This window comes from Natator depressus, chromosome 10 (genome assembly GCF_965152275.1).
Source record: "Natator depressus isolate rNatDep1 chromosome 10, rNatDep2.hap1, whole genome shotgun sequence".
In the NCBI taxonomy this organism is placed as follows: Eukaryota; Metazoa; Chordata; order Testudines; family Cheloniidae; genus Natator; species Natator depressus.
The window spans coordinates 528,047-548,662 of NC_134243.1; the positions used below are offsets into that span (position 1 = coordinate 528,047).

The 20,616-nt window shown below is 50.2% G+C and overlaps 1 protein-coding gene and 1 long non-coding RNA gene across 3 annotated transcripts in view; one reads left to right on the top strand and one right to left on the bottom strand.

Moving 5' to 3' along the window:
• The window catches only part of IL21R (interleukin 21 receptor), a 32,603-nt gene extending 25,124 nt beyond the window's left edge, over window positions 1-7,479 (bottom strand). The window contains exons 1-2 of one of the 2 annotated variants that reach the window (XM_074964920.1): window positions 7,339-7,479; window positions 622-696 (exon numbers count right to left, since the gene is read on the bottom strand). In XM_074964920.1, the coding sequence (XP_074821021.1) occupies window positions 622-696; window positions 7,339-7,348 (85 nt within the window). In that variant the 5' untranslated portion in view covers window positions 7,349-7,479. Of the gene's footprint in view, window positions 1-621; window positions 713-7,338 lie in introns of those variants that run through there. The other variant, XM_074964919.1, reaches the window with a different exon arrangement.
• The window catches only part of LOC141994682 (uncharacterized), a 34,070-nt gene continuing 13,481 nt past the window's right edge, over window positions 28-20,616 (top strand). The window contains exons 1-2 of the long non-coding RNA XR_012641189.1: window positions 28-134; window positions 7,424-7,595. This is a non-coding gene — a long non-coding RNA (uncharacterized LOC141994682). The remainder of the gene's footprint in view (window positions 135-7,423; window positions 7,596-20,616) is intronic.

A 20,616-nucleotide genomic window follows, 5' to 3' on the forward strand; every position in this document is an offset into this window, starting at 1 on the left:
AAAGAAGTGGGGGCATTGACTGGAAAAGAGGACAGCTGGGGATCCTCACAACACCCATCAGGAAGGAAAATTTATAATCTCTAATAATTAGCCTATAGCTGGGTGGAGACGCTGGATCACCCAGCTGGGATCAGGTGAGCAGGGGGCTAACCATCAGACCATAGGGTGCAGCAGCATAGTTGAGCAGCCTGGGCCCAGGACTGAGAACTAGGAACTCCTGAGTTCTCATCCTGGCTCTGGCACCAGCTTAGTTTGTGGTCTCAAACAAGTTGCTGTCCCACTTCAGTTTCCCCTTTTGTAAAATTGGGATGAGAACAGTATTATTGTTGTCTATTGTCTCATACTTAGACTGGAAGCTCCTAGGGCAGGGACTGTCTCTATGTTATGTGTATGTACAGCGCCTAGCACCGAGAGTGGGGCCTGATCCATGACTGAGGCCCTTAAGCCCTGCCACAGCACAAACAATCATCAGCAAAGATTACGTAAGTGCTGAATAGTATATTAGAATCATTCCGCCACTGTGATCCTCCCAGACTAACCTTGGGTGTGTGAGGCAGCTGCAGAACATTAGACCAAAGAATTCTGCATTTGAAAAACTGGGACAGAAACCTGGGAACTTACTGTGCTGAAGTAAAAGGAAGAAGGGAATTGCCTGGAGCTGGAATTTGTTCCTCATGTTGATCCCAGTTGACCGTCCTGAAAAACAAAACATGAGCTCAGCCCAGCCACCAAATCGTGTGTGTGTGTGTGTGTGTGTGTGTGTGTGTGAGAGAGAGACAGATGTCAGGGAGCGTCACCCAGCCCTGTATTGTAATTCAGTAAGTAAACAGATTACAGCACATGCACGCAGGCTAAACGAGAGTCCTTGCTCGCTGCTGGGTGCCTATGGTTAGAAATGCTACGCAACAGCGAGCAACAAACATTGCTGGAACTAATGTGGGTGCTTGCACCTGTGTAGATTCCAGTGCTAGGCCCTATAGAAACACAGCAGATAGACATCAGCTATGGAGAAAGTGGATCTGGTCTCCCTAAAAGCCTCCTCCTTTGTTTAAACAAACACTAGCATCTTGTTAATGACCCCCAGGAAAGCATGTGGGGCTGTGGCCCTGGGCATAGGACAGGAGAACTGTCTTCATGGAACATAATAAAGAAGTAAAGCAAAGCCTATCTCTCCTGCATGACAGAACATTGGTAACACACTCATTCATTTAAGGAAAGGCTGTTCTGACACCATTGGCTGAAGAGCATTTATACGAAAATCTTTTGATTGCAAGGAACAAGGAGGTTGATCAGATCTTTGGATCTAGTGACACTGATAAGTCACTGTTCTGCTCAGCCATGAAAGGCAAAGGCTCTTGCTCTGTAACCAACCCCCGGGGGACTCATGTGGCACACACAGTCCAAGCTTGTGTTTGCAGAATGGCTAACATTTATTTTTATGCCAATACAGAGGTATACATTGAAAGAGTGAAAAATAAAATCCTTGCAGGGTTTGGGCTGGAGCTCCCCATCATCAGTACCCACTGCAGATTCACCCTCTGCATAACACTGCCATCCCAAAAGGGGCCAGTGGTCCACAAAAGGAACAGGGAGAGTCGTATACCAGGAGGTTTTGGGTCCCAGGGGCACGTGGCTTTTGCAGAGGGAGCTAGCTTGCATTACAATGGAAGGATGCTCTTACCCAGCGTTGTCAGATTATGTTGGGAGGCAAAGACACCACATTGCATTACAATATTGCAACACTGTCACGGATGTCATGAAAGTGTGAGAAACGCCAAACCGAGGCAACAGGAGGTAGGACTTGTGGACTCTGCAGGCTAGAGGGGGCAGGCTCAGGCAGCTGGGCTGGGTCACACTTTGGCCACCCAGGCTCAAAGTGGCACCTGTAGGAAGAATGCTAGGAGTGAAGCCTAAGGGTGCAGGGCATGAAGCTGCTGCAGCGTGCCTTCCCAATGGCCCTGAACAAAGGTCAGCTCAGTGCTCAAAGAATCCCTGTGTGTCCCTCCATGCTCAGCGGTCCCCAGTCTCCGGAAGCACGTGTACCACATGATCACTGAGTGATGAGGACACCAACTAAGCTCTTCTAACCTGGGGGATATTTTTGTTGTTTAAAAACTTTCCAGGTTTACTCAAATAATGAAAGCAAAATAATTTTAGTAACCAGCGAAAAGCCCCTTTGGCTCCTGAGCTAGTTCAGAGACTGACTCTCACTGAACCGTGGCACGAGGGTCAGATAATCAAGTCATGCTCATAGCTGAACTGTTAGCAGGCCAGTTCGGAAGGCAGGAGAAATGTCTTTCTCATGTGCAGCTCCACATCCCAGCTAGTAATATGGTAGTAGGATACAAGCCCAACATGTCACTGTCACCCTAGCCTCCAGGTGTAAGCATTTTACTTTTTTTCTGTCAATAAAATATGTCCTCGTTCAACCATAAGTTACAGGGCCTGAGCAGAGATCAGTGGGTGACTGTCTGTGCTGTGCTGTGCAGGGGGTCAGACGAGATGGCTGTAGCGGTCCCTTCTTAACATCCATTAATATCTGACTCCAGGGTAACATTCCCCCCGTCCTCTTCTCCCCCCCCCCCCCTCTCTCCTCTTTTTTTTGCACCTGAATCTTCTTGTGTCATCCAGTCCTTTAAAAAAACTCCCTTTCTTCCTTGAACCCCTTGGACATGCCGCCTCCTTACATAACTGTAACTACCTTTCTTTCCTCTGGAACTTTCTCCAGTTCTCTAAAACTTGGGCCACTGTCAACCTCCTTCTTACACCTTCCCTCAGCTCCTTACTTCCCCTTCTCCACCCTCTCACTGCCAATCTTCCTGCTCTCAACAAAGCCCCTGAAAAAGCTGCCTTCTCTCATCTCTCCAGTCACAGCTCTCACAACAGTGTCCTGGCCTGTTTCCAGAGCATGGAAACTGCTCTCCGCTGGCCATGTGATGAACAAGCTCCTCCTCTCTGATCACGAAGGCTCCTTTTGTTTCTCTTTCTCCTGGACCCCAACGCACCCTTTGACACCAAGCCACCTTCCCAGACCTGCCTCCATAACTGTGCTGGTCTCTCTAGTACAGAGGTGGGCCAACTATGGCCCACAGGCCACATCCAGCCCATGGGACCGTCCTGCCCGGCCCTTGAGCTTCTGGCCAGGGAGGCTAGCCCCCGGCCCCTCCCCTGCTGTCCCTCCTCCCCCGCAGCCTCAGCTCGCCACGCTGCCAGCGCTCTGGGTGGAGGGGCTGCAAGCTCCTGCTGGGCAGTGTGGCGGTGTGGCTGGCTCTGGCCAGGTGGCACGGCTGCCAGTCCTGCTGCTCTGAGTGGCATGGTAAGGGGTCAGGGGGTTTGGTAGGGGGTCCCGGGGGGCAGTCAGGGGACAGGGAGCAGGGGCTGGGGGCTGTGGATAGGAGTTGGGGCAGTCAGAGGACAGGGAACAGGGGGCATTGGATAGGGGGTGGGGGTCCCGGTGGGGCAGGTAGGAGCAGGGGGTCCCAGGAGGGGGCAGTCAGGGGACAAGGAGCGGGGGGGGTTGGATGGGTGGGAGGTTCTGAGGGGGGCAGGAAGTGGGAGGGGGCAGATGGGGGCGCGGGCCAGGCTGTTTGGGGAGGCACAACCTTCCCTATCCGGCCCTCCATATAGTTTCGGAACCCTGATGTGGCCCTCAGGGCAAAAAGTTTGCCCGGCCCTGCTCTAGTAACTAGCTGCCTTCTACCTTTTGTGTATCATATCCTTGCCTTTACTACTACCGCTGTGCTAGGAATATTCAGGTGGCACACAGCTCACACTACACCGAAGGCCCCACTCTGCCTCCCACTGGCTGTTCTTCTTGACCAAATAAACTTGCTTTGCCTCAACTTCCTCCCACTGTGTCTCAGACACAAAAGTGCTTCTCTTGGGACAGTACTTCTCCTCAAGGATCACTCTCTCTCTGTTGTCTCCTTCTCAAAACTCCAGTTTGTCTTCAGTGCCTGCAACCTTCCTGTCTTCTTTCATCCTGAGCTCCCCTTTTTCCTCTACATGCCCTAGGTTTCTTTGCGATCTTGGTATCATTCCCCATGCAAACCACTGCCTGGATTCCACCTCTGCTGAAATTCTCACCCAGGCTTTTGGCTCCACTCCCCTTGACTGTTACAGCTCCCTTGCTATGGCCTCCCAATGTCCCAGATCTCAGGCATGCACGGAATGCTGCTTCCTGCCTTCTCATATGCACAAAGAAGCAAGACTTACATCACCATCACCTTCAAGAAGCTCTGCTGATTCCTTGTTTGTTTCACTTCAAAACTGCTCTCCTAAAACCATTGGTAGATTTGCTCCAGCAGACCCTAATGGACTTCTCCCCTTTCCACTACATCTGCTCGGCCAATACAAGCTACATGTCTACTCCTCCAAACCATCTGGCTATCACTTGCTCAAGAACCTTCTCCTATGCTTCTCCCCTGCTCAGAGACCATTCAGAGAAAAGCATAGAAAAGATCAAGAGGCTGGAGGGCCTGACACAAGAGCAAGAGTCAAAAGTGCTACACTCCTCTAGCTTGGCTAAGAGATGGATATGTGGGGACAAGATTACAAGCTGCCACACAAATATTTGAGAGGGGTTAACACCAAGGAAAAAGAAGAATCATTTAGGGAGTACAGTGGGTGGAACTAAGAGTGATGGGGTGAAATTAAGAAACGGAAAATTTAGTCTGAATATCAGAAAAAATATCTCAGCATTGATATCTGTTAGGCTTTGGGATTATCTCCTCAGAGAAAGGGTCGAAACCATCTCACCTGAGATATTTAAAACTAGACCGGGCAAAATATTAGCACAAGGGGAATACTCATGAACTGATTTGTGGGGTAGGCTGGATGGGACTTAATCCCACCTCTAGCTTTTATGATCTCTTTCATTAAGAACATGACTCCTGCAAGGAGTGAATCTGAGGCCCCTGCACTATTCCTGTTGCAGTTACATAGCATTCCCCAAACACGGGATATAGGTCTTTGTCTAAGAGATGCAACAGAATGTAGGCAGATTAATGCACTCAATGCATTTACCTAATCCCAGCGTGGCGTATGTCTCTCGCTGCTTCTCCCCCTTGGCTCTTAGAGTCAGAGTCCAAGGCCAGGAAGGATCACCATATCATGTAGTCTGACCTCCTGTATATCCCAGGCCACTAAAACCACCCAGCACCTCCACATTAACCCAACAACTGGAATTAGACCAAGGTATACTGGAGACGAGGATGTGCCACAGGCAGAGAACAGGAGGGACTGAGGTGCACCAGTGCCTAAGGTCCCTGCAATGGCAGGGAAACGATTAAGTGAGATACCCCCAGATAATCCTGTCAAGTGATCATCCCATCTCTCCATTGCTTCGTTCTCTTTCATGTTTTCTCTGTTCCCTGGCGTTTCTCATTCTCTCTTTGGGAAGCACCCTCTTTCCTCTCAGACTTCGTTCTTTCTTTCATGTCCCATGTTCTCTGTTGTTCAACCTCTTGCTCTTGCCAGGGCCCCCCAGATCTCTCTCTCCTTGGCACCCAAAACCTTCTCTCCTTCTCCCACCAAATTTTCTGACATGGGGTGGTAAGGGAGGGGGGACTGCTGCTCTGAGAGAGTCAGGGCAAGTGTGCCAGTGAATGCCAGCACCTATTCCCTAGATCCTTCTGCTTCTGCTCTGGGTTCTGTGCTGAGACACACATGCAAGAGCAGAATAGCAAGGGAAGGGAGCAGCAGGTCTCGTTATGGCCCTTTGCGGCTGGATGAGCACATCGCCTGAACAGGCACAAGATGCAGCCGAGGGCCTTTTCCATTCCCAAGGCCTGCTGAGGCCCTAAGTCCCTGGGTACAACGAAGATGACCCCCTTCTTTGCCTCATTGACTTTCCACATGATTTTTAATCAGAAAACACATCTCCCCCTTTTCCTACCCCTGTTGGTTCACCTCTGTTACTAATTTGGAAAGTTCACATGGTGTGGCGCAATGAGCAACAGGCTGGGAGCCCTGGGCTCTATTCTCAAATCTGCCATGGAGTCACTGTGTAACCTCAGACAAGTCATATCACTTCTCTATGGCTCAATTTGCCTGTCTGTAAAAAGAGGACAAAGATACATACTGAGCTCCCAGGCGATTTGGGAGGCTCGTAGATTCATGCATTCCAAGGCCAGGCGGGATCATTGTGATCTGATCTGACCACCTGTGTATAGCACAGGCCAGAGAACTGCCCCAAAATAATTCCTAGAGCAGATATTTTAGAGAAACATCCACTCCTGATTTAAAAATTGTCGGTGATGGAGAATCCACAACCCCTGGTAAATTGCTCCAATGAATAATTACTTTCACTGTTAAAAATGTACACCTTATTTCCAGTCTGAATTTGTCCAGATATTGGATCATGTTAGACCTTTCTCTGCTAGATTGAAGAGCCCATTATCAAATATTTGTTAAGTTAAATAGATTGACCTCTTTGAGTCTATCACTTAAAGGCCTGTTTTCTAATCTTTTAATCATTCTCATGGCTCTTCTCTGAACCTTCTTCAGTTTATCAACATCCGTCTTGAATTGTGGGCACCAGAACTGGACACAGTTCTCAATTCATGAATGCTCATATGTCAAGTGCTATAGAATTGCTAAGCACAATTCTTTTAACCTCTGTACAGCAGTTTAAGAGACAGGTTGTATGAAAAGCACTGTACTAAATAAAGATGTCTGGTATTGACTTAGTAATTTATATATAAGTGTGAAAGCAGTGCTAAAAATTGTAATAAACTGCAGTGTGAGAGATGGAGCCTGTACCAATATGGCATATTCAAAGACACATAGTGCTAAGCATCTGGAGATATGGAGCAGCCTGAGGGCCTGGGTCTACCTAGTCTAACTCTGTGTTTGTAAATGGTTACATGAATTGTATATGTATATATTTATATAAACATTCTCCAAAAAGTCTAAGAACTCAGTTATAAAAACTAACATGAAATAAAGATAAAATATAAAATTTCCAAACACAGAAAATAATTTCTTAGTACAGCAAAACAAAGGAAAGAGACCAGAAGGTCTACAGAGGTTAAAACTAATTCAGTGAAATGCACAGTAAGTGCTCTTCCCTGAGCATTGAGCTTGACAGCTACTGTACACAGCAATAATCAAAAAACATCTGACCATAGGGTTAAAGCAACAGGTAAATCAGAACGGAAGCAAAATAATCCTTATTCTGTGCAATGAAAGTCAATGTGGATGTCACCAGAGGGGCAAGTACAGTATCATCTATAGGAAAGATTTTAAATGTAGTCAAACTTATCAGTAGAGGCATTAACAAACTGCTTCAAGCTGGCAACAAACCTCTATGGGGATTGGTAGAATCACTGATATTACCTTGCCTCATCCTTTCAGATGTCCATTTCAGCCTCCCAAAAATCCATAGGGCACTTGCCTGGTTAACATGTTACTGTCATTGCAGACACTGAAAGCAAAGGCTATGACAAGCAGGTGGAGTTCATCAGCACCGAATGAGTGAAAACTAAAAATCTGCTCCTGAGCAATACAGAGCAGCAATGTATTGGAATGTACAGTGATATACGGTGGCTGACGTCAGCTCTGTATCAGTATTACTGTGCAGAATGAAGGATGTGGTGAGTACATTAACGCAATGAATTCATGCCTCCGACACCCACACAGTGCTCTGGGCTGTATTTCTCTGCTCTCTAACGCTCACATATGAGAAAATGGTGGGAGAAGTGGTGCAAACCCACACTTTAAAAGGTCATTTAAAGGGGTTTTGTGGGGATGGTGGATTCAGAGACCTGCAGTGCAGAAGCATCAGCCCTGGGCCCTTAGACTTGAAGTGTTAATTGTAATTAATTCCACACTATGCTGGCATGTCAGAGGCAGGGGCCCATCTGCAGCCAAGCGCAGCTCTGCTCAGTGCCTCTGGCTGCACCTGCTGGGCTGCTGGCAGCAGGAAATCCCTGACAGACTCCGCAGCGGGAGGTGAAATGCCTGAGCCTGAAGGCCAATGGGTTCGTGCAGGGCAGGGCAGAGAATGCACGCTGGAGCCTGGCCACACAGGGAGATGCCGTGCCTTGACTCTGCCTGTCCGTGGCTTGGCAGTAGCCAGCGAGGCAGGCTGAAGATTCCAAGGCCTGGGCAGAGCTTCTTTGTGCAGAGGAGCATGACGACAGATGGGCCATTCCCCCGCAGGGTGCCCTGAGCTGAGGGGCAGACACGGGGAGATAGGAGCCTATTCCTCACACCCACAGAAGCAGCCTTGGGGGAGAGGGTGAGCAGAGCCAAGGACAGCTTGAGCGGGCCTGGAGAAGCCAGAGGGATCAGGGTATTGGAGAGAGTTAAGGCAGGCTGTGAGGGAGGGAGGTTGTTTGAGGACAGGAAGGTGTGAAGAGAGCTGGGGCAGCCAGAGGGTGTTGCGAGGTGTCTTGGATCCTGGGTGTGTGTATTGGGGTGGTGGGATACAGTCAGGAGCATGGCGGGTGTTGGGAGCTGGGGGATCCCAGGGACAGGCTCCCCTGCAGTATTGTCAATATCAAGCATATCAAAAATCATGAGTGAGACCCCCCAGATCATGAGATTTTGTAAAGCCTATAGTGAGTTTTTTGGTCTGACCAGTGGTTGTTGCATTCCCCCTGCCCATCCCTGTGTACGGCTGACAGTCAGCACTGCCCACTCTCTCATATTCAATGGGCCAAGGGATTCTGGCCTCGCAGTAGGAGCTCTCACCCCACATCTGCCTGTCCCCTGCCCAGCAATGAATTATACCCCCACCCAGTCCCCCATCAGTCCAGCCCCCTCACTGCCCATCAACTCAGATCCTCTATCAGCTCAGCTCACCGGGGACAGGTGCTTTGGGTGACTGTAAGGGTTGTCTGTGTGAACCCATGGTGGGAGATGGCTGCCAAGCCCGCTGCTCTGCCCTTGGGTCCCACTCCAGGCCTGAGCGTGGGGCTCGCTGGGGCACCCCCTGCCCCTTGCGCTGGCGCCCAGAGCCTGGGCAGAAGTGCAGAGGCCTGGACAGCCCGGCAGCTGTACATGAGTCCCGTTCTGTTAATGCAGCACCTAGGAGCCCGGCATGGCTTGGGCCCTGGTACCACGTGCTGCACAACACCGAGTAGCAGGCAGTCCCTGCCCTGAAGAGCTGACAGACCCAGGGAAGTGGCAGGGCTGTAACACACTGGCAGAGGGAACAGTGCGTGTGGCAAACATCAAGTTAGTGCCAAATTTTGGGGGTAGGGGATGCATTTAGTTAGGAGGGGGTTAGCTAAATGGAAGGAAAAGGGAAGGGTTTGGAGACACAGAAAGGGAGGGGCTGAGGAGAACAGGGGAGGAGTGGAGAAGAGGTCCCTTGTGGTGCCTGGTGGGTGCTCAAAAATTGATAAGGGAAGCTAAAGACATCAGAAAAAATCCCTGGCTTGTGGGGCTAAGGATAAGAAGGAGTTGTTAAAATATACTGGGATCAGTAGCAATGGTATCAACCCATGACTAGATGGAGATGGTGAAATTGTTAATAATGATGCAGACGTGGTCAATAATATTTCTGTTCTGTGTTTGGAAAGAAGCAGCTGGCTGAGATCTCTGACTTGTGCTGTTAATTTTTAATAAATCTTAGGTTCCCAAGGAAATTCCAGAAGACTGGAAGAGTGCTAAAGCTATGCCAAAATTCAAAAAGGGAAGTGAGATGAGCTGGATGATTATAGGCCAGGTGGCCTGATGTCAGTCCTGGATAAATGAATGGAAAAGCTAATACGAGGTTCAATTGATAAAGAATTAAAGGATATATAAATAATTAATGCCAGTCCATTGGGTTTTAGGGAAACAATATAGCACATGTTACATGGTTTAAGAACTGGCTATCTGACAGATTGCCAAAAGTAGTTGTCAATGGAGAATCATCATCTAATGGGGGTGTTTCTAGTGGTGTAATGCAGGAATCAGCTCTAGGCCTAATGCTTTCAGCATTTTCTTCAATGATCTGGAAGTAAATATAAAATCACCGCTGACAAAATTTGTGTTTTAATACAGCCATGTGCAAAGTTACACAGCTGGGGACAAGGAATGCAGACTGTACTTACAGACCGGGGGCCTGTATGCTGGGAAGCAGGGACTCTAAAATGATTTAGGCAGGGGTGATAGTAACTTAACAGACTTACTGGTATGCAGGGTGGCCAGGGTCCTGGGCAAGGTGGGGAGGCTCCTCTGGGGCCCCGGCAGAGGTGGGGCTTTGGGCGGAGGGGGCAGGGCTGGGGCCAGACTCCCCCAGCCAGCCCGTCAACGGTGCCCAGCCCATGTTGCCCGGGGCTCTAGCGGTGATTGAAAGGGCCCAGGGCTCCAGCCGCTGGTGTGGTAGGGGCAGTGGCGGCTGGGAGCCCCGGGCCCTTTCAATCGCCACTGGAGCCCCGGGATAGTGGCGGCCAGGAGCCCTGGGGCTCTGGCTGCAATTTAAAGGGCCAGGGGCTCCAGCCGCTGCTGGGAGTCCCGGGCCCTTTTAAATCTCCAAGGCCCTGGGGCAGCTGCCCCTTTTGCACCCCCCCCCCATCAGCGGCCCTGCCGGTATGGTTGGCTGTGTACCAGCAGCCACTTTCTTACCAGTACGCCATACCGTACTGTACCAGCTTACTTTCACCTCTGGATTTCGAGGTCACAAGGACAAACAACTCAAAAGGAGCTCCCAGCGTGATACTGTGGCACAAAGGACTAATGTTCTCCCTGGATGTATAACCAGAGTATGGGTATGAGTAGGGAGGTGATTTTACCTCGGTATGATGAGACTGATACCATGTACAGTTCTGCTGTCCACATTTTAAAAGGGATGGTGAAAAGCTGGAGAGGATGCAGAAAAGTCACAAAATGATTCAAGGCGTGGAGAAAATGCCTGACAGTGAGAGCTGTTTAGCATATCAGAAAGATGACCGAAGATTGACTTGCTTACACCCTATAAATACCTTCATGGGGAGAAAATACCGAGCACTAAGGACGCTTTAATCTAGCAGGAAAAGGAATAAAACCCCCCAATTGCTGGAAGTTGAAGTTACACAAACTGAAAAGAGAAATTAGGCATGATGATTTGCAAGCAAGGGTGATTAACCACTGGAACAAGCTACCAAGGGAAGTGGTGCATTCTCCATCTCCTGAGGGTTTCAGATCCAGACTGGAAGCCTTTCTGGAAGAGATGCTTTAGCCAAGCACAAGTTACTGGGCTCAGTACAAGGGAACTGGGTGACATTTAATGGCTTGTGATATGCAGGAGGTCAGACTAGGTGAGCTAATGGTCCCTTCTTGCCTTAAACTCTATAAATCTTGAGCACTGTGATTCAGTTCTGGGGGGCAGGGGACTGGCAGGTCCCAGCAGTGCAAGGACAGCAGAGCATGTGCCCCCTATCTGATCAACCCCCTTTCTCCTTGTAATGCAAGCCCTATGATCTCCCCCTTACTTGTAATGCAGCCCTATGATCTTGCTAAACGTTTTAAGCAAAATTTGCTGACTTGAAGCCACTGGCAGAGAATTTTTGACCAGCTTTGATGGTCCCCATCACTCCCACTGTAAGCGTGTGAACTGATTTCTTCCCTTTAGCTGCTGATCGCCTTCCCTCCACTGGCTTGCACTGTAGCCACATGGTACTTGTTGGGTGGGGCAGAGATGTAGTTATAGGAATGGGGTAGAGAAAGATGGGGGTACTTATGGGGATGGGGTATGGGCAGGGCTGGGATAGTGATTGGCATGTGAGAAGAATGGGGTGGTAGGTACTGGGATGGGTGAAGAGTTAGTGGGTTGGGATAGTGTTGGGTTGTGGCTGGTGGCTGGGGCAGGGCGGGGCAGGGTGGGGGGCGGGGTTGGTTAGTGGGTTGGGATAGTGGTGGGTTGTGGCTGGGGCAGGGCGGGGCGGGGGGGGCGGGGTTGGTTAGTGGGTTGGGATCGTGGTGGGTTGTGGCTGGTGGCTGGGGCAGGGCAGGGTGGGGGTGGGGTTGGTTTGTGGGTTCGGATAGTGGTGGGTTGTGGCTGGTGGCTGGGGCAGGGCAGGGTGGGGGTGGGGTTGGTTTGTGGGTTCGGATAGTGGTGGGTTGTGGCTGGGGCAGGGCGGGGCGGGGGGGGCGGGGTTGGTTAGTGGGTTGGGATCGTGGTGGGTTGTGGCTGGTGGCTGGGGCAGGGCAGGGTGGGGGTGGGGTTGGTTTGTGGGTTCGGATAGTGGTGGGTTGTGGCTGGGGCGGGGCAGGGTGGGGGCGGGTTTGGTTAGTGGGTTGGGATCGTGGTGGGTTGTGGCTGGTGGCTGGGGCAGGGCAGGGTGGGGGTGGGGTTGGTTTGTGGGTTCGGATAGTGGTGGGTTGTGGCTGGGGCAGGGCGGGGCGGGGGGGGTGGGGTTGGTTTGTGGGTTCGGATAGTGGTGGGTTGTGGCTGGTGGCTGGGGCAGGGCGGGGCAGGGTGGGGGTGGGGTTGGTTAGTGGGTTGGGATCGTGGTGGGTTGTGGCTGGGGCAGGGCAGGGTGGGGGCGGGGTTGGTTAGCGGGTTTGGATAGTGGTGGGTTGTGGCTGGGGCGGGGCAGGGTGAGGAGGGGCTGGCTGAACAGTTGTGTGTATTTTGTTTTTTAGCAATTGTTGAATGCTCACATGGTGGGGTTTTCCTGCTGAAAGGGCGGAGCAGGGAAAAAAGAGCTTTCGGGATCAGGCCCAGGGCAGAGGGTGGGAAATGCCCTTGGTGTGTATTGTGCATCTCTGTGGCATGGTGAGGCTCATTGGTTGTGTCTCTGCTGCGTATCTGGGAGTGGCTCTTGTGAATGCTGAAGTGGGGACAAAGGCAGCTGGGCCCTGGGGCTGCCAGTGAGTGCCGCGTGGACCATTAGTGCCAGGATCATTGCATCTTAACACAAGGATCAGCCTGGGGCGCGCTCGTGCTGCAGAGTTTCTATCTGTAGCATTCCACACAAAGCATTGCACTCTCCAAGCCCATGAGGGGCTGGGAACAGGGACAAATATACAGCTTCTCTGAGAGCCCCTACTTCTGCCACGGCCTGTGCTGTGCAAAACAGTCAGCAGAGATCCCGCCCGCCTTGGACAAGGCAAGTCCAGTGACGCCCAAAGTTCCAGCTCCACTCTGTGCCTGTCGCCACAGCACACACCAGTCTAGAGAGACTCTTCACTGCAGTTGTGGGTGTCGCCGACTCTCCTGCCCCAAAGGCATCAGAGTTTCCATAGTCAATAACCCAGTCAGCAGAGGGAAAGGTGCACAGGGCTCAGAAATATAGACCTAACCCTCCCAGGACGACGGGTTGGGATGTCAAGCCATTTCCCTGATATCGGTTTGTGGCAGCTCAGACGCAAGACAAGAAAACATTCCTCTGCCTCAAACTACCCTGGGCTGTAACCTCCGTGCTGCAGGGTCTGTTTCCATGGGAAAGGGGAGGTTCGGGGGATTTCTCACACTGAGAAAGCAGGACAAACAGCGAGTTCTCTCAAGTGCCTAGACAAATGCAAGAAGCCTGGGAAACAAGCAGGGAGAACTGGAAGTCCTGGCACAGTCAAGGAATTTTGATGTGATTGGAATAATAGAGACTTGGCGGGGTAACTCACATGACTGGAGTACTGTCATGGATGGATATAAACTGTTCAGGAAGGACAGGCAGGGCAGAAAAGGTGGGGGAGTTGCACTGTATGTAAGGGAGCAGTATGACTGCTCAGAGCTCCAGTATGAAACTGCAGAAAAACCAGAGAGTCTCTGGATTAAGTTTAGAAGTGTGAGCAACAAGGGTGATGTCATGGTGGGAGTCTGCTATAGACCACCGGACCAGGGGGATGAGGTGGACGAGGCTTTCTTCCGGCAACTCACGGAAGTTACTAGATCGCAGGCCCTGGTTCTCATGGGAGACTTCAACCACCCTGATATCTGCTGAGAGAGCAATACAGCGGTGCACAGACAATCCAGGAAGTTTTTGGAAAGTGAAGGGGACAATTTCCTGGTGCAAGTGCTGGAGGAACCAACTAGGGGCAGAGCTCTTCTTGACCTGCTGCTCACAAACCAGGAAGAATTAGTAGGGGAAGCAAAAGCGGATGGGAACCTGGGAGGCAGTGACCATGAGCTGGTCGAGTTCAGGATCCTGACACAGGGAAGAAAGGAGAGCAGCAGAATACGGACCCTGGACTTCAGAAAAGCAGACTTTGACAACCTCAGGGAACTGATGGGCAGGATCCCCTGGGAGAATAACATGAGGGGGAAAGGAGTCCAGGAGAGCTGGCTGTATTTTAAAGAATCCTTATTGAGGTTACAGGGACAAACCATCCCGATGTGTAGAAAGAATAGTATGGCAGGCGACCAGCTTGGCTTCACAGTGAAATCCTTGCTGATCTTAAACACAAAAAAGAAGCTTACAAGAAGTGGAAGATTGGACAAAGGACCAGGGAAGAGTATAAAGATATTGCTCGGGCATGTAGGAATGAAATCAGGAGGGCCAAATCACACCTGGAGTTGCAGCTAGCAAGTGATGATAAGAGTAACAAGAAGGGTTTCTTCAGGTATGTTAGCAACAAGAAGAAAGACAAGGAAAGTGTGGGCCCCTTACTGAATGAGGGAGGCAACCTAGTGACAGAGGATGTGGGAAAAGCTAATGTACTCAATGCTTTTTTTGCCTCTGTCTTCACGAACAAGGTCAGATCCCCGACTACTGCACAGGGCAGCACAGCATGGGGAGGAGGTGACCAGCCCTCTGTGGAGAAAGAAGTGGTTCGGGACTATTTAGAAAAGCTGGACGTGCACAAGTCCATGGGGCTGGATGCGTTGCATCCGAGAGTGCTAAAGGAGTTGGCGGATGTGATTGCAGAGCCATTGGCCATTATCTTTGAAAACTCATGGCGATCGGGGGAAGTCCCGGACGACTGGAAAAAGGCTAATGTAGTGCCCATCTTTAAAAAAGGGAAGAAGGAGGAGGATCCTGGGAACTACGGGCGAGTCAGCCTCACCTCAGTCCCTGGAAAAATCATGGAGCAGGTCCTCAAGGAATCAATTCTGAAGCACTTAAAGGAGAGGAAAGTGATCAGGAACAGTCAGCATGGATTCACCAAGGGCAAGTCATGCCTGACTAATCTAATTGCCTTCTATGACGAGATAACTGGCTCTGTGGATGAGGGGAAAGCAATGGACGTGTTGTTCCTTGACTTTGGCAAAGCTTTTGACACCGTCTCCCACAGTATTCTTGCCAGCAAGTTAAAGAAGTATGGGCTGGATGAATGGACTATAAGGTGGATAGAAAGTTGGCTAGATTGTCAGGCTCAACGGGTTGTGATCAATGGCTCCATGTCTACTTGGCAGCCGGTATCCTGTGGAGTGCCCCAAGGGTCGGTCCTCAGGCCGGTTTTGTTCAATATCTTCATTAATGATCTGGAGGATGGTGTGGATTTGCACCCTCAGCAAGTTTGCAGATGACACTAAACTGGGAGGAGAGGTAGCTACGCTGGAGGGTAGGGATAGGATACAGAGGGCCCTAGACAAATTAGAGGATTGGGCCAAAAGAAATCTGATGAGGTTCAACAAGGACAAGTGCAGAGTCCTGCACTTAGGACGGAAGAATCCCATGCACTGCTACAGACTAGAGACCGAATGGCTAGGCAGCAGTTCTGCAGAAAAGGACCTAGGGGTTACAGTGGACGAGAAGCTGGCTATGAGTCAGCAGCGTGCCCTTGTTGCCAAGAAGGCCAATGGCATTTTGGGATGTATAAGTAGGGGCATTGCCAGCAGATCGAGGGACGTGATTGTTCCCCTCTATTCGACATTGGTGAGGCCTCATCTGGAGTCCTGTGTCCCGTTTTGGGCCCCACACTACAAGAAGGATGTGGAAAAATTGGAAAGAGTCCAGCGGAGGGCAACAAAAATGATTGGGGGACAGGAACACATGACTTATGAGGAGAGGCTGAGGGAACTGGGATTGTTTAGTCTGCGGAAGAGAAGCATGAGGGGGGATTTGATAGCCGCTTTCAACTACCTGAAAGGGGGTTCCAAAGAGGATGGCTCTAGACTGTTCTCAGTGGTAGCAGATGACAGAACGAGGAGTAATGGTCTCAAGTTGCAGTGGGGGAGATTTAGGTTGGATATTAGGAAAAACTTTTTCACTAGGAGGGTGGTGAAGCACTGGAATGCGTTACCTAGGGAGGTGGTGGAATCTCCTTCCTTAGAGGTTTTTAAGGTCAGGCTTGACAAAGCCCTGGCTGGGATGATTTAGTTGGGGGTTGGTCCTGCTTTGAGCAGGGGGTTGGACTAGATGACCTCCTGAGGTCCCTTCCAACCCTGATATCTATGATTCTATGATTGCTGGACGTGTATTAGTAGAGTTGCTGGCTCTATGAGTCTTGGCAGAGGCCTCTTAACTGGGAGATAGGCATTTGTTTGTGTGTAATTAGAAAACCAGCACAAATATGTACAATAAATAGTGCAATCATGGCTTTGACAATTTCCTGCTCTACAGTGTTTTGCTATTAATGCTTCTAACTAGTAAGCTCATGATATGGAAAAACAATAGCTCTCCATATTTTCTGCCTGTTACAATGGAAATAAAACAATCTGCTAAGCAACCACCATGTTTCTAAATGTTACATGCCTCCCTAGAGTCAAACCATCTCTACATTTATGAGAGGTTTCAGAGTAGCAGCCGTGTTAGTCTGTATTCGCAAAAAGAAAAGGAGTACTTGTGGCACCTTAGAGACTAACCAATTTATTTGAGCATGAGCTTTCGTGAGCTACAGCTCACTTCATCGGATGAATCTGCTGTAGCTCACGAAAGCTCATGCTCAAATAAATTTGTTAGTCTCTAAGGTGCCACAAGTACTCCTTTTCTTTTTACATTTATGAGGAAGATAATCTGCATATTACCAAAAATAATGAGGTAAAGTGACAGCAGAACAGCTGAGAGCTAAGTAGCATTCTTCCACCGGATGGAAACAGCAAGAGAAGAAACCACTTGAAAGCCCAGGAAATAAGGTAAAATATGAATGAGCCTTGCAGAATGTGGAGGTGTTAGTCAGCAAAGCACATGCAAGAAAACAACAAAGCCAGGCAGGGAGACTAGTTAATATAGACCAAATGGTAAGAGGAGGTGCAGCCAGCATGGCTCATGGAGAACGGCTCCTGCGGGATTCCAGCCAGCTGGGAAAACTGCCGCAGAAAACAGTGAAACCTGGATTTATCCCTGAAAACCAGGCTTGGACTGGGGCAGGGACTGCAGGTACCAAGCCTGGCACCATGGGCTTCATTCAAAGTAACCCTCCCAATCCCAGAGCGAGAGATGGACGAGGCAGCCTGTTTGGTGACCACAGTACAGGGCGGTTCCCTGCACAGCACCGAGCCCACCCGACATGATGTGTCCATCACCAAGGCCCTGTTCCCTTCCCTGCACCAAACCTGCATTTCTTCATCCAAAACCATTTTAAAAGTGAAACTTCAAACTGGTAAAGCAGGTGTCCCCACCCAGCCCCCAAGTAACCCAAGCAGCCTACCCTCCCACCTTTCTCATTCTGCCTAGCGCCCAACTTGACACTGCGAGTTCGGGTCCAGCCCCTGGGTAATGCATTTCTTTTCTGAATGTGCATTAGGCCTGAATTCACCCTGACTGAAACCCCAGGATCTTGGGGGCGGGGGAAGGGGTTACACTTCATCTCACACTAGAGGGAAGAGGACTTACCTTAGCAGAGCAAAAAGAAAAGGAGGACTTGTGGCACCTTAGCAGAGCAGTGAGTGCCTCGCTCTAGCAGCTTCTGAGGGGTCACATGGAGACACTTTCATTTTCTCTTCGGAAAGCACCATGTCACAAACTAGTGAACAGAAACAGGAATGACTGAGCAATTGTGTCCCCAGGGCCATATGGAACAGAAACCCCCGGCCTGGCTCAGGGTTATCCCTGTTGCCCTGTCGGGCACATGCGGCTGCTGCCCCATTGTGATCTTGCTGTGGGTGAAGCCCGTGGCAGTGAAACGTGACCCATGCTGCTGCCTGATCCCGGCCACGTCCACTCCTTCAGAGCAGATAAACCTCGCCCTCCTTTTGATGCAGGCTAATTCAGGCTTCCCCACAACCAGTGGGGAGCTGGAGCCGGTTCGCACCGGTTCACGCGAACCGGTTGTTACATTTAGAAGCCGGTTTAGAACCAGTTGTTAAAGGGTTGGGCAAACTCCAGCCCGTGGGCCACATCTGGCCCGCAGGACCATTCTGTCTGGCCCGCCTGAGCTCCCGGCTGGGGAGGCTCCCCTTGAGAATCCCTTTTTACTCACCCGGTGGCGCTCCGGGTCTTCGGCTGCACTTCGGCGGCGGGTCCCTCAGTGCCACCGAAGACCCAGAGCGAGTGAAGGACGTGCCGCTGAAGTGCCACCGAAGACCCGGAGCGAGTGAAGGAACCAGTTCTCCAGATTTTGGCAGCTCATCACTGCCCACAACCAGGCACTGTGTAGCCCACTCTCTCTGAATCAGAGGATGGAAGAAAGCTGTTGGATCCCACCTAGCCCAGTCTCACAGAGCAGGACTGGTCTTCAGCATGTCTGCTAGAGCTTTGCCCCCAGAGACGGGGCTCCCACCCCTTCCCCAGGGGGGCTATATCACAGCTTTACAGACTCAACATCAGAAACTTTCCCCTGCTGTTCAATTGATGTTTTCCTTCATTTGCTTCAACCCTGTTGTCCTCTTGGTGCCTCCTGCTCCCCCAGAGCGCCCCCCCCAGTGACTGATTTCAGACTGGCCCCTGTTCTTGGTGTCGCTTAGCCCAGACAGGCCGACTTGTGTTTGTGATTTCTAGATTGGTGCCCACACAGCCTTCACCCCGCCCTCATCCTCACACTGCCCCTCGGATGCTAAGTGAGGACGGCAACCCACAGAACATTCCCAGGTGTACTTGCCTCAGCCCATGGAGGTGGCAACAACAAGCTGCTTCCTGCTGCCCCTGCACAGCTCTGAACTCATGCAGATCAGCACAGACCTGCTTGTTCTGCTCCTACGTCTAGGTCTAGGATAACAGCACTGTGGCTGCCCACTCTGCTGGTATCATGTTGCAAGCAGATATTGGATTTGCTGCCCATTATCACCGCTATCTATGTCTCCTGGAATTGCTTCTTACCACCAAAAACCAGTTACCAACCTTTCCGTAACTATTATTCTTTGAGATGTGTGCACAGTTGTTGGTGAGTTTTTCCATTAGCGGTACCTATCAGCGTGGGGCAAAGGCACCCCACTGCTTTGTGCACTGCACGCAGGCATAAAAGGGGGGAGCTGCCCCGATCTCCCTCGGTTCCTTCCTGCCAGATAAACACTGATAGAGTGGGGAAGGAGAGCGAGTCATGGAATGGACATGTGCACCACTTCTCGAAGAACAACAGTTATAGAAAGATTAGGAACTGTTGTTCTTCTTGGAGCGATTGCACATCTCCAGTTCAGTGTAGGTGACATCCAAACTGGAGGTTGGCTTGGAGTCTAATTGAACAGGGATTGGAGACTGACTGGTTAAAATTTGGCATCGTCTCTAGGTTGTTGGAGGATTGCATAGTCAGAGGCAAACAAATGATATGAAGACCAGGCTTCCGCTTTGCAAATGTCAAATATGAGGATGTGAGCTAGAAAGGCCACAAAAGCTGTTTAGGACCTAGTTGAAGAACCAGCACTCAGTCTGGAGGTGTTACATTAGCCAACTGGTAGCATAACTGAATACAACTGAAAATGTAAGTTGAGATCCTTTGAGTGGATACTGGACAGCCTTTCATTCTGTCTGCAAATGTGATGAACAGTTATGTCAAAGCCTTAAAAGGCTTTCCCCAATCCAGCTAAAAAGCTAATGCTCTTTTAATATCTAAGCGTGAAGTATCTCCTCACCCTTATGACCAGGAGGCTTTGGAAAGAAGGTTGGTAAGGAGATTGCTTGGTTAATATGAAAACTGGAAACCACCTTAGCAAGGAATCTTGGGTGAGGATGAAGATAAAGTTTATCTGTGAAAAGAAAAGGAGTACTTGTGGCACCTTAGAGACTAACCAATTTATTTGAGCATGAGCTTTCGTGAGCTACAGCTCACTTCATTGGATGCATACTCAATATCTTCTGCAGTTTCCACAGTATGCATCCGATGAAGTGAGCTGTAGCTCACGAAAGCTCATGCTCAAATAAATTGGTTAGTCTCTAAGGTGCCACAAGTACTCCTTTTCTTTTTGTGAATACAGACTAACAAGGCTGTTACTCTGAAATTTATCTGTGAAGAAAACTGTATATAGTGGCTCAGATACTACTGTCCTCAATTTCCTCACTCTCCTGGCCGTTGTAATAGCCACCAGAAATGCCCCCCTTCATAGAAAGGTGCAATAGGGAGAAGGTCACTAGAGGCTTAAAGTGTGTGTGGGGGTGGGGGGTGGGGCATTAGTTTTGCTAAGACTAGACTAGATTCAAGTTCCATGGGGAGCCAGAATCCTACACCTGTGGAAAAAAGAGGGGGGAGGGATAGCTCAGTGGTTTGAGCATTGGCCTGCTAAACCCAGGGTTGTGAGTTCAATCCTTGAGGGGGCTGTTTAGGGATTTGGGACAAAAATTGGGGATTGGTCCTGCTTTGAGCAGGGGGTTGGACTAGATGACCTCCTGAGGTCCCTTCCAATCCTGATATTCTATGATTCTAAGTCTATCCAGGCCCTTCAGAAATCTC